Genomic DNA, 12,769 nt, shown 5'->3' on the forward strand with positions numbered 1-12,769 from the left:
CACGACGTGAAACCCGTGCGTGGGATCCGGCCAGCAGCCCCTGGGACGACCCTCATCTTCGAGGGCAGCCCTCACTGGAGCGCGCCTCCAGCAAACCCCTTCTGGTCCCAACGCGGCTCTGCCCCGTCTGTCCCCAGCACGCTGGGAGGGGAGCAGGCTCCAGTTCAGACTGTGGCCCAGAGGTTAAAGGCAGCCCGCTGCCAGGCCACCCCAGGTATAGCGACACAGCTGGGGAGCCACGTGTGTCGGGGAGAAGAGAGGGCTGCAGTGCCCCGCCGGCCACAGCACTGAAGCATGTCTGAGCCCCTGCAGCCCCGCACTCAGTGCCAGCGATGCCCAGAGACCCCGCCATCCAACTGGCAGCCCAGCGTCTGGGCCTGACTCACTGGGCAGGACGGAGGCAGGCGCCATGTCCGCCCCAGGAACAGCTGGTGGCCAAGGAGTGGACGGCAGGGACCACCAGAGCGGCCACAAGAAAGAGCAGAGTCCAGGGCCACACTCCATCAGCCTCAGAGGAGCCCTCGGAACCCGGTGCTGTGATGTCCACGGGGACAAGCCCAGGTCACAAATAAGGTGAACGGGCTGAGAATGCAGCGGAGGGCGTGCAGGTCCCAGTGACATGAAAGTGGGGAGGGGAGGGGGTACAGGAGGCAGGCACCGCGAGACCTGAGCCGGGGTCCCTACCAGGGTGGCGGGGATCCCGGGGTAGAGGCGCAGCAGGCCCACGTTGTGCTCCATGCTGCTGTGCACCACCAGCCGGCCCTGCCCACGGACCTTCCGCACCAGCTCCCAGTTGACTGTGAGGACAGAGGGACGGAATGCACACCTTCCGGCCATCTGCAGGCCACGGCCCCGGCCCAGCCTCCCCGGCCCCCCCGGCCTCTGTCTGGTGCCTCCGGAGCCCCGTCCCCTGCCCCCTCTCCCAGCTCGCTCAGGCGAAGGGCGCAGCTCCAGCCTGAGCCAGCCCCCGTGGCGGGCGTGGGGTCCAGGGGATGAAGAGGACCCTGCAGGGACGGAGGCCTCCAGAGCCCAGCAGGCCACGCCAGTGCAGGAGAGGGGAGAGGGCAGGTGGAGGAAGGGCCTTCCAGGCAGAGGGCACGGCACGTGCAACGGCAAGAAGCACAGCAGACGGGGCAGAGCTGGGGGAGCACCAGGAATCTGCAATCCTGGGTCCCAGGAGCAGTCAGGGCGGCATCCTCTGACCAGCCAGCCTCACGAGCCCCTTACTGGGCACCGACCTGGCCCACGGCCCAGCAAGTCAGTGAATGAATGAATGAATGAGTCTTCTGGATCCCTAACCTTTGGGGAAAGAAAACTTCCATCTCATTGACCCCAAAGTCTCAGAGGCCTAACGTGAGCCCAGCCCGCTCTCCACGCCCAGGGTGGCTCCTGAGCCCCGTGGAGAGTGAAGGGGGCAGCTCCGTGGGGTCAGTGCCGGCCATGCCGAGAACTCCCCAGAGGATCAGGCTCTCCGTGGGTCTAAAGGCTGCTGCTCTGCGGGGACCAACTCACCAGAGGCCTCCCAGGCCTTCTGCGCCAGCCATGGGCAGGGGGCAGGCGTCTGGGCGGCAGGCCTGGCCTTCGACCCTCAGGAGCCCAGCACCGAGCCCAGGGTCCCATTCTCTCGGCCCCTCGCACATGGCAGCCTCGAGCAGGCTGAGGCCGGGCTGAGGGAGCAGGTACCAAGGAGGCCCCGTTGTCCAGCCCAGGGAAACTGAGGCCCAGGGAGGGAAAGGGCCTTGCCCAAGGCGGCCCAGGGTCAAGTGCAGAGCCCGGAGGGGAATGCGGGTTCCAGGACCCCCGCCCAGGGCTCCTCCGCCACCCCGGTCCCGTAGAGGGGGATGCAAGCCTGCGGGCCTCCTGCTGTTTCCACCAGAGCAATTCTCATATGATAATAAACTGAGGAACATTCCAGACACATGCTGCCCTTTCACAGGGAGCTGGGAGGGTGGGAGACGCGAGGGCTCTGGGGGATGGGCTTGGGAGGAGGGCGGCCGCAGCATCCGTCAGCAGCCAGAGGCGTCCTTCAATTTCGGGCCCTGGCCCCAGCTGGGCGAGCAGATGAGACGGCAGCGGGTGGGAGCGAGACTACCAGCCAGGAGTTATGGCTGCAGAGGGGGGTTTACAGAGACAGAGCAGGCCCGCGCCGCCCCGCCCGGCCAGCCCATCCCCCTCAGAGCCCATGGGACCCCAAGTCCTTCCACCTGGGCCTACTGGACACCAGGGGACCGCTGTCCCCATGCGCAGAGGGGCCGAGAGGAGGGAAGGTGGTGTGAGGACCACCGTCCCTGCTTGGTCCTAACAGTGCCACCGCAGGGCCACGCAGCGGAGCCCACGTGCACAGGTGGGACACTGGGTCCCGCGTCCCCTTCAGCTGCCGGGACCCCGCTGGCCCGAGCCTGTCGGCCTGACTCCCCCTCCCTGGGGCCAGGGCTTCTGCACAGCGAGGACCTGGGGCTCCTGGAGGCCCAGTGTGACCACACGTGCCTCACCCACTCAGGGAAGGGCGGTGCCAGCACCCACTCCCCACCCCCCGCCGTGCACGCCTCCTCACCCGGCACAGCTCCCCACCCCGAGCCCCAAGCCCCTCGTCTGTGACGGCCTCACAGAGGGGAGGGAAAACGCAACAAAAATCAGTGAGAGGGCGCCGGCCGCCCCAGTGCTGGTGGCAGCCCCCAGCTCCCCGCCTCCCCAGGGGCCCCGCCGGGCACACCCTGGGCAGAGGCTAGTGTTTCTCAGCACCAGATGCCGGTACCAGCCCGGGGCCCTCACACGCCACACGGGCACTCTGGCTGGGAGGACACAATCCTCCTGGGATCACAGGCTTGGGGGTCCAAGGGCGGCCTCTCCTCTCAGGGCCAGCCGCCCGGCCCAGCCTGCACCAGCATGCCCTGCACCTCAAGGCCGGCGCGGGCTTGGCGTGGCACAGGTAGGGGCCTGGGGATCCAGGGTGAACTCCGCACCTGCCAGGGGGCTGCGTCCTGGGAGCTCCCCTCTGAGCCCCAGAGAAGGTGTGACTCAGCCCCCACGGGGGAGGCAGGCCTGCACAGCGGCCGCCCACTCCTCTTTCCTCAGCTGCTGGCACCAGGGCAGGAGGGGCTGAGCGCCACTGCTCACCACAGCAAGGAAGCGATCCATCTGCCAGCACCAGCACATGGGCCACCTCCTCCAGGAAGCCTTCCCGACTCTGGCCCCGAGAACCCAGGCGTGCTATACACACCTTAGACGCACTGACCGTTCTGGGCCTTACCAACCCCCGAGGCCACTCCAGCAAGCAGGGTGGGTGGGCAGGGGGCGGGAAATGCAGGGTAAGACCCCCAGAATGAAGTCAGGGCTCGGGGTCGCAATGCCTCCCTGCATGGTCCTTCCCTCCTCCTGCTGTAGCCCCATAACCACCTGGCAGAGGTCCTGCCCGCCACCACGCCTGGATGCCCACGTCTCGAAGGCACAGGAGGAGACACGGGGGGCGGGGGGTGAGGGAGCAGCATGTAGACGGCAGGGGCCAGGCGGACAGCAAGGCCACCGGAGCGAAGCCGTCACGCCACCTCACAGAGGGGCTGGCCATGCCCACGGCGGACCCGGAGCGGGGCCGGGAGGCCCCGGAGACACACAGGAGAGCGGACATCCTGGGTGGAGAGAATCTCTACGACCATGAGGGCGGCTGAGTCGGGTGAGGCCTGAGTACCAACCCAGTGGTGCTCGCCGAGGACTGGGCTGGAGACGGCTCCTCAGCAGGGCCAGCGTCGGGGGTCCCCCGGGGGGAGGGCTCAGGGTCCACCACCCACGGGAGGCGTCGGGCAACCCCACGACGGGGGCTGGGCGGCCTGAAACACCCCTGAAAGTCCCCAGGACGAGGTCACACTACCAGAACCACGTCCCCGGGAGGCCGAGGCGAGTGGCAGAGCCACTGACCATCACCGAGGGACTCTTGGGCCCGGGGCCACGTGGCCGAGGAAAGGCACAGGAGGCTGATCGCCCAAACTTGGCCCCGCCCGGGATGGCCCCCCCGGCTCCAAGCCGGGGTTACCTGCTGGGGCCTCCCCGCTCTGAGCAGCGGCCCCTGGCCCCCGGCTTCTCCGCAGCCCAGGGCAGAACCCCGAGCCGTGCGCTCCCACCCAGGAGGCCCCGCACAGTCCCCGCAGCAGCTCCCTGCACGCCATGACGCGACGTGACCCCCGCTCGCTTACTTGTGACATCCGCGCCCACGGTGGCCAGAGGGGGCAGGTTGGGGGAGCAGAAGGCCGCAAACCTGCGCGTGTCCACCTTGGTCACTCGGTTGCCCCGAAACAGCTGGTTCTGGAAGAACAGGCAGACCTGCGGGGGGCGGGGAGCGGCTCAGCGCCGGGGAGCCCCCGCCCTGCTCAGGAGCTGTTCCCGTGGGGTGGGCTGGGCACCTCGGCAGTGAGACGGGCCCTGACGGCGTTCCGTGAAGCCCCTCCCCAGGGCAGGCGGCCCCCTCCCAGGGCTCCTCTCCCCGTCCCCTGGGATGTGAGGGGGGATCTTGTAAACGTCTCCCTGCGTCACCACGTGGCCGGGGAAGATGAGGAGGAAGACTGCGCCCCAAAACCACGCGCGTCCGACGTACTGACGGGGACGCGCACGCACGTGTGCACGCGGTGTAAACAAACGTACACCGTATCACAGGCATGAGACAAATATACGTGAACCACACATATATGTACGTGACCCGGAGAAATCCATCACGCTGCCAGCAGCAGGCGTCTCGGGGGGCGAGAGGCAGTGACTGTTTCCTGCCGCCTCTTCTCTTATTTTCCCATTTTCTCTACTGTATACTTCACGTTCAAGGGGAAAGACAAATCTTTAAACCCTTCCAGACGCGCCCCCGTGTGTCCCCCTGAGCACCACACCCCGAGCCCCGGGCCTGGGTTCCCAGGAGCCGCAGGAAGGAGGCAGGAGGAGGTACCTCGGGGATCACGTACTGGCCAGCCAGCAGCAGGGCACCCAGCAGGTTCTCACGGCCGTCGTTCCACAGGGCGTGGATGGGCACCTGGGGGAGAGGCCACGGAGAGGAGAGGGGCTGAGGCTCAGGCAGCGTAGGAGGGACCCAATGCGGAGCCCGGGCAGGGGTCCAGGAGAGGGGGCAGGCAGGCTCGGGTCGGTGAGGATCGCTGCTCGGGGAGCTGCACCTGCTGGCCATGCCAGTCTGGCCCACACCCCAGCACCCTCTGCTCCCCGCAGGCCCCAGTGCCCGCTGCCGGAGGCCGGCCGGATGGGCTCCTGCCCAGGGACCCGCCACTGCCCAGCCCAGCTCCGTGGCCCCGGGGCACAGAGGCCCTGCTCCCTCACTGCCCCGGCCAGTTCTGGACCGGGTGGCCAGGAGCTGACCGTGGGTGGACGCGATGGCCAGAAGCCTCACGCGGGGCCTCCGAGCACCGGGTCCCAGACCTGCTCCCGTGTCTACGTGAGAGCCAATGCCCCCAGGGCTGACTCTGACCCGAACCCAGATCCCCACCACTCCTGCCCAGGAAGGCAACAAAGGGCTGGACGGCTGCGGGGTGTGCAGACGGGCCGGCTGGGCAGGGGTGGGCTCAGGGTCTCCAGAGGACGAGCCCTGGCCTGGGGCCACAGTCCTGGGTCCTCAGGAGGGGCGTGGCAGTGGGCCAGCAGCCCCGCGCCTTGAGCCTCAGTCTCCCCTGCGTTATAACAGGCACGCTTCGTTAGGGCCGGCGCGGGGGTTAGAAAGGCACAAGCATGATCCTTCCCGGGGCCGGCAGTGCTCAAAACCCTGCCCTTCGTCCCTTGGGAGACGCCTGATGGCGACCTACAACCAGGGGCTCAGGAGGGTCTGGGAAGGGCCAGGGTCAGCCTGCACCCCATCCCTCCACTCGAGCTCTGAGTGGGACGTGCTTGGCAGCAGTGGGGTGTGTGCGGTGCGGCCCTGGGCCTCCCCTGAGTAGGGTCGCCCCACTGTGACACCCGCGGGGACCATGGACAGAGCAGGGCAGGCAGCCGGGTCAGCACCTGGCAACGTGATTTCCCGACCTCTGACCCCGGGGAAGGCTCTCCAGGGCCTTGGGGAGGGCTGGCCCCATGGCGCCACCGCAGGCAGCCTCTGACGCAGGCCCTGATGGGGGTCCAGGCTTCCCCCACCACCCACCTTCAAATCCAGCAGTTTTCTAGAATATTCCACCTGTTGGCTTTGGGGGTTGTGCTGGGTCGGGGTGAGAGAGGAGGGGGTAGCATGTGCCCAGGTGCCCAGGGATGGCATCGGTGGGAACCACAGTGGGAAGAGGACGACAGCGACAAAAGGAGGGCAGCTGGACAAGGCCGGCAGCAGGCTGTGGACCCAGCCCCAGGGTGGCAGGGCTGGCACCAAGCAGGACCAGGGCACTGACCAGCGCTGGCCGGCTCAGGCAGAGCAGGAACCAGCTCGGGGAGCTGCCGGACCGAGCAGGGAGCCCAGGGACGCACCTGGGCCCCCAGCAGCGCTGAACTGCCCTGTGGCCTCAGGAAGGCCCAGACCTTATGCCCACTGGGCAGCCTGGGTTGTTACCTGAGCACCAGTGAGGATGACAGTTTTCTGCAGGTTTTCCAGCATGAAGGAGAGCACGGAGGCGGCGAAGGCCATGGTGTCGGTGCCATGGATGACCACAAAGCCATGGTACTGCCCGTAGTGTCTCTGCAGGAGGGGCGGCGAGCTCAGGCAGGCCTGGCCTTCGGGGCCACCAGGAAAAGGAAGGTAAGGGCACCACATACAGCTGTAGGGACCCGGGGAGGTGCCAGTGGGACCCGGGCCACCGCTGGCCGGGGAAGCCCACGGGAAATGGAGCTTCTGCCTGGAGTCCCGGCGCCCGTGCTCTCCTAGCGCCCAGGACAGCCTCCTCCCGTCCTCCCGGGCCTCCCCGCGACACCCCTCGCCCACGGGAGAACTCAGATCGGGGTCTCTGAACACTCTTATCTGAGGATGGGAAGGCCCCCCCGTGCAATGCCTGAGCACACTGGTCAGCTCGGTGCTCCTGGAGGGCCCCTTGCTCAGTGACCACTGCCCCTGGGGCAGCAGGGGCTGAGGGGTGAGCAAGCCCGCCAGCCTCTCGGTCCAGTGGGAGGGCCAGGCGCGGACACAAGGCACAGCCAGTGCTGGGAGCCAGCTGTGACGTGGGAGGTGGGAAGGATGCCGACAGGCGGACATGGGGAAGGTGCCTCCAGGCACACAGGCCACCTCTGCAGGGATGCACCCCCGGCCACCACCTCCTAGCGGGCAGCCAAGTCTGGGCATCAGTGGGCAGCTGGCCTGGGCTGTGGTTGCGAGGGGCACAGTCCCGGGAGACAAGGGGACCTCAGGGGACCATCTCTCGTGGCCCATTGAAAGACCAAGCCAGGCTGGGCCCGTAGCTGCAGGGGAGCCGAGCCACGTGGCAGGCTGGGGCGCCCTCTGCTGGCCACACAGTGAATCTGCGCATGGCTGGCCTCTGCAGCCAGGACAGCAGCCCTAGGCGGTCAGAGAAGCGGTCAGGCCCCAACTGTAGGATGCTGCTGGCCACAGAGCAGGGAGACTGCCCCAGATCACGGCTACGGACATTCAGAGACACAAGGGCCGGGCCCAGGGCCTCACGCGGTCCCAGGCTCTCACCGTGAGAGGGGTGAGGCCCTGGAAGCCGTTCTGCCCCAGCAGAACGAGACAAGTGTGGAACTGGGGCCAGCGCCCAGCTGCAAGGAAGGGGCAGGCTGTGTGACAAGCCTCTCTGTGGGGAGCGGGCTGTCTTAAGGGAGGAAGGTGAGAAATGGGCCTGGCGGGGGCCAGGCTTGGGCAGGAATAGGGGCTGGTGCTGGTGGCAGGGGCAGCACAGGGAGGAAAGCTGATGGAGGGCGGCTCGGGCTGCAGGTAAGGCGTCCACGCTGTGTGTAAACCACGAGGCCCTTGCCGGCTCCGTGCCCTCCTGTGGGCCCTAAATCCACGAAGACTATACGGTCTAGGGTGGGCGTGGGCACGGGTGGATGGGGCAGGGGTGGGTCAGGCATGAAGTCTGCAGTGCGCGTCTCAGCCCAGGATACTGACGGGGACAAACTGACTGAATGAAAAAATCGAGACGGCCACCCAGGCCACTTCCTCGCCAGGAAAGCGGACGTGGCCCTCGATGCCCACCCTCACGGGTGCAGCTAAACGGGCCTTGGGAGCCTTGCAGCTGAGGTGCCACCCACTGGGCCCCTGGCCCCAGCCCCGCCCACACTCCCCCGTCACCTCACCTCGATGGTCTGGGCGATCTGAACCCACTCAGTGATGGTCATGTCGCTGGAGTCAAAGAGAGGCTGGCACTCCAGCACCGTGTACATGACCCTCTGGTCGGGGCAGGCGGGGCTGGCAGGCCTGCAGGAGGTGGACAGCAGGCTCGTGCTCTGCGCCCACCCGCCCGCTCGCTCGGCGGCCCCGTTCCCTTCTGCCCAGCCGGGCCCCCGCACCCAGGGCCGTGGCCGTGGGCTCTGCATCCCCACCAGCTCCCTTCCACTCGAGGCCCCAGGAGCAAGGACAGTGGTCCCGGGAGGGGCCAAGGACAGGCCAGGCCAGGTTGCTCCAGAGCAGTGTCCCCTCCCCTCGGTGAGCCAGAGCGACCCTGGGAGGAGGGCTGCTGGCAGGAGGGAGGTCAGCGACCGGGAGGGCAACTCCCGGCTCAGCCGGCCAGCAGCGAAGAGCAGCGGGCAGCCTGGGCCACGAGCTGGGAAACAGAGGGACCTTCACCAGGCGGGGCACCTGGGGCCAGCCCTTGCCTCTCCTCACGGGCTTGAGTCCCCACGGGGCTCACTTGAAAGGGGGCTGTGGTCAGTTCTAGAGCCATCGAAGTGGGAGCCCGTGGGGAAGCATCGTCTAGCAGCTCGCCATGGACACACTAAGAAGCCACAGCCCGGCACGCGCCAGTCTCAGGATGCCCCCCACCCCATGACAGCTGGCCATCGTCCCTGCCCGGGACCCCCGAGGAGCCGACACTCACGGCAGCACTAAGGTGTCCTCGGGGAGGCCACAGGCCTGGGCGTGCCCCTCATCGTGGAACATGGGCAGTGTCCTCAGAACGGCGGCCAGGCCCTTGCCGGGGACGAGCACTGCGAGTGGGGCAGGGAAGCGGGGTCAGAGGCTGGTGGCCACCACCAGCACCGCCCCCCTCCACACACACACCCCCTCCGCCTCCGGCCCCTCCCTCCTCACTGGGGCCCTGGCCCCGGCAGGGGTGGGGGGCTGGGAGCTGGCTGGGTGAGCTCTGGCCCTCAGGGAAGTCAGAGGCTGGGCAGACGGGCCTGCAGCTGCCCCGGGCCCTGGCAAGGATGGGCAGCTGCCCCGTGTCAGGACTGCTACTCTCACCCAGACAGCTCCAGGCCTCCGCCACCGAGGCTCAGGGGGCCCCGGCCCTCTCGCAACTCGGACACACGTGCCCACTCGTCTTCCCCCACTGCCCAGAACGTCCACACCGCTCTGCCCATGGGCACGCTGCTGGCTCTGCCTGGAAGTCCTCCACTCCTTTCCGCTTCTCACCCAGCTCAGGATACCACTTCCAGGAAGCCCTCCTTGATGTCCAGATGCTGGTGCCATTCCCACACGCTCCCCGTTACCGTTTCTCCCTACCTGGACTGTGTGTGACACCTTCAGGGTCCAGCCCAGGCCCTCTGCCTGCAGCCTCCATGTCCAGAAACATGCATCTAAGGAGGCACTGGGCAGAAATGGTGTGTGTTCTAAGAGAACCCTGAGAAGTCACAAGTGTTTCCTGGAAACAAACAACTCCTCAGCAAAGGCTCCCAGAAGAATCTTTGCACTGGGGCCCTGGCTTTTTGCCCCACCCTGCTTCCTGCAAGCTCCGTGACCTTGGTCAAGTCGGCTAAACTTCTCCGGGCATATGCACCCCTCACTGAGGTTCAGTTGGGCGTCTCCCACGCGCCTGGCTATGTCGAACACCTGGACACAGAGGCGAGAACAGCAGGGTCCCCCCTCGAGAAGCACCCTTGGCTGAAACATGTAAGACCTTCAGGACCAGAGTCAGTGGTCACCCTGGGCGACGACATTGCTCCCAGCCTTCACCCTTTGCCCGGTGTATCAGTCTCCTGCTGCTGCGTAATAAACTGCCCCAAGTAAATCCCAGGCCCAGCTCTTGCCAACCCCCAGTAAACACAGTTATGTTGGCCCAAGGATGTTCGTGGTGCTGTCTCCCCAGGCAGAGAAGGAGACCCAAGGGGGAGCACCTTGAACAGCCCCCCCCAACCCAGGAAGCGCCCTTTAGGGGCTCCATATGCTTTGCTGCAGGAGTGACGGGGCTCAGTAGACAGAGGGGACATCCGTGTGTGACTGCCAGCCCGGCCACCCTCCCGAGATGCCTGGAGTGTGACCAGGACACACACCTGCCTCCACAAAGGTCTGGACTCGCCAGCCCTGACGGCAAGGAGGCCTGAACTCCAGACCCTGGGCATTGAGGGAGGCTCAGAGCCGCCCACCCTTCTGCGTCAGGCCCTCAAAGGTGTCCCCTCCTGACCTCCAGGACCTGAAATGCAAAGTCTTTGAGGCCGTGATTGAGTTAGGGTCCTGGGATGATGAGATGATGCTGGCTTATGCGGGTGGGTGCTGAGTGCCACCACTCGCACTCTTGTAAGACAGATGCAGAAGAGAGTTGACACCCAGAGAAGGCCGGGTAAGGACAGAGCAGAGACACGAACACACCGGCCTGCAGTGATGGAGCATCTCTCGAGACATGCTTCTGCTGCTCTAGGCCCCCGTTTGTGGTCATGCGTCAGGGCAGCCGCAGGAAGCCGGCACGCCACTCTTCACTCTAGCTGCCCTCCCAGTGGGTGGCACTGGGGTGTCCATGTAAACCTGGGGAATCCACTGACGGGGCAGGTGATGTGCACGGTCACCTCAACCCAGAGCGAGGCTATTGCTAGTGGACGGTGGGACACTGGCTTCCGGGGACACCCCACGCCTCGGGGCGGCAGGAAGGTGCAGGGCCAGCGAGCCCCACACGGCCCAGACCCTGGTGTCCCCGCCTGGGGAGCGTGTGGGTGGACAGGCAAAACCAGCCGAAGAGAAGGCTAAACTCTCCTTCTGTTCTATTCGCTCTGTGCAAAATTCTGCCGACACATCATTACACGAAGCAGCCAAAAGTGTTGGGGAAAACAGCCTTGAGGGAGGGTCAGGAAGTCAACGAACAAAAAATATTTTTCTGGGATTTGTAATGTTCTTGGCTTTTAAGAACTAGCAGTTTGTTGTGATTTCCTTCGTCATTCTAAATAAACACATGTCCCCCCAAAAAAACAAAAACAAGGGGACTTCCCTGGCAATCCAGTGGTTAAGCCTCCACCACAGGGGGCATGGGTTCGAGCCCTGGTCGGGGAACTAAGATCCCACGTGCTGCGCGGTGCAGCCAAAAAAACTAACGACAACGAAACAAACAAACAAATAAATAAACACCTGCTTTCTCATCTAATTCTGATTTTGTAAATTGTAGTCTCTTTCTTAGCACAGGCCCCCAAGCTTCAGGCCCTACAAAAGCAGAAGCCGCCCTGCCCGGGCCTTGTCCCCAGCCCGTGCAGGCAGGGAGCTGAGTCACTGGCAGTGGCTCCACGAGACACACTCATCTGTAAGGGCCGTCCCAGGACAGCTCAGGCTATAAAACAGTGAACTTGTGAACGTGTGGCAACTCGCTCAGGAAGGGGGTCTAGGCCAAGGGCACAAGAAGCCATGGACATCACCCCTCCAGAGGAGGCTTGGCTGCCAGGCCCTCCGGTGGCCTCCTGGGATGTCCTGGCACCTTCAGCTGCCAGGCTCCGAGGCTCTACTCACCCTGCTACGCCCGCCAGGAGCCAGGCCCACGAGGGACGCTCAGGGCGTCAGGGCTCCTCAGCCGTGATGCTGCTCGGCCTTGGGCTTGGGGTTATCGGCTGATTTGGGATTCACGATGTCCCTTGACCAGTGACATCTTCCCCGAACTCAGAGAGGGGATGGGTGAGGGGTGTCCCTAGCTGCCACGGCCTCTGCCCTCCCCCCAGCATCCTGACCTTTGGCAGAGCCCACGTGTGGGGCGCCGAGTGCCCTGCAGGCCGCTGTTTACCAGCAGGCGCAGAAAGGCTCCCAACAGCGACAATCCAAACAGCTTTGCTGTGGCCGGCCTTCACCGCCCCCTCGTGGGCCAGAGCCCACATCAGCAGTGCCAGGCGAGTTAATCATTGATGCCCTCCGCCCTCCGGATCAGAATTCCCCGGGCAGGAAGGGCCTGGAGTGTCTGCGTCCCCCCAGCCCCCAGCCCCTAGCTGGGCTCAGAGGGGGCAGAGGCCGGCAGAGAACGGCGGCCCACCGGGCCCAGGCCCGGCTCCTCCATCCATCTGGCTCCGTCCCCAGCCTGGGGTGCTGTCCTGAGGTCTCTTGGATGACTCCTGCCTGTCTGTAAGGCGCTCCCACCACACCCCAACTTTCTAGAGTCAGTCTCCAGGTCACCTTACAAACGTGGGAGTTTACATCCTCTCTGGAAAATGCAGCGCCTGGGAAAGTGAGCCTAAGGGGCCCCGGGGAGGTGGGGAGCTGTGAGGGGACACGACGCAGTGCAGGTGGGATCCAGGTCAGAGTCCACCTTGCCCCTGCAGCCTGGACCCTGGAGAACAATGAGTCGAGCTCAATGGAATCTCAGCAATCACAGTTGGCCAGATGCCAAGCCTGGAGGGGCAGCGACAGGGGTGGGCCAGGGCCCCAGACAGTCCAGGGATGCAGACAGGGCCAGCCACTCCCTGCTCTCTGCCCCAGCCCTGGGGCAGCACAGGGCAGACTCCCCAGCAGCCCGGGGGC

The 12,769-nt window shown here is 65.7% G+C and overlaps 1 protein-coding gene across 1 annotated transcript in view; it reads right to left on the reverse strand.

The window, feature by feature from the left end:
- ASPG (asparaginase) overlaps positions 1 to 12,769 on the reverse strand; it is a 26,351-nt gene that overhangs the window by 12,215 nt on the left and 1,367 nt on the right. Inside the window, exons 2-7 of the mRNA XM_007455655.1 lie at positions 8,946 to 9,054; positions 8,206 to 8,317; positions 6,515 to 6,640; positions 4,925 to 5,008; positions 4,188 to 4,314; positions 685 to 797 (exon numbers count right to left, since the gene is read on the reverse strand). Coding sequence (XP_007455717.1) covers positions 685 to 797; positions 4,188 to 4,314; positions 4,925 to 5,008; positions 6,515 to 6,640; positions 8,206 to 8,317; positions 8,946 to 9,054 — 671 coding nt within the window. The remainder of the gene's footprint in view (positions 1 to 684; positions 798 to 4,187; positions 4,315 to 4,924; positions 5,009 to 6,514; positions 6,641 to 8,205; positions 8,318 to 8,945; positions 9,055 to 12,769) is intronic.

The sequence above is a fragment of the Lipotes vexillifer genome, unplaced genomic scaffold (genome assembly GCF_000442215.2).
Source record: "Lipotes vexillifer unplaced genomic scaffold, Lipotes_vexillifer_v1.1 scaffold584, whole genome shotgun sequence".
Lineage (NCBI taxonomy): Eukaryota > Metazoa > Chordata > Mammalia > Artiodactyla > Lipotidae > Lipotes > Lipotes vexillifer.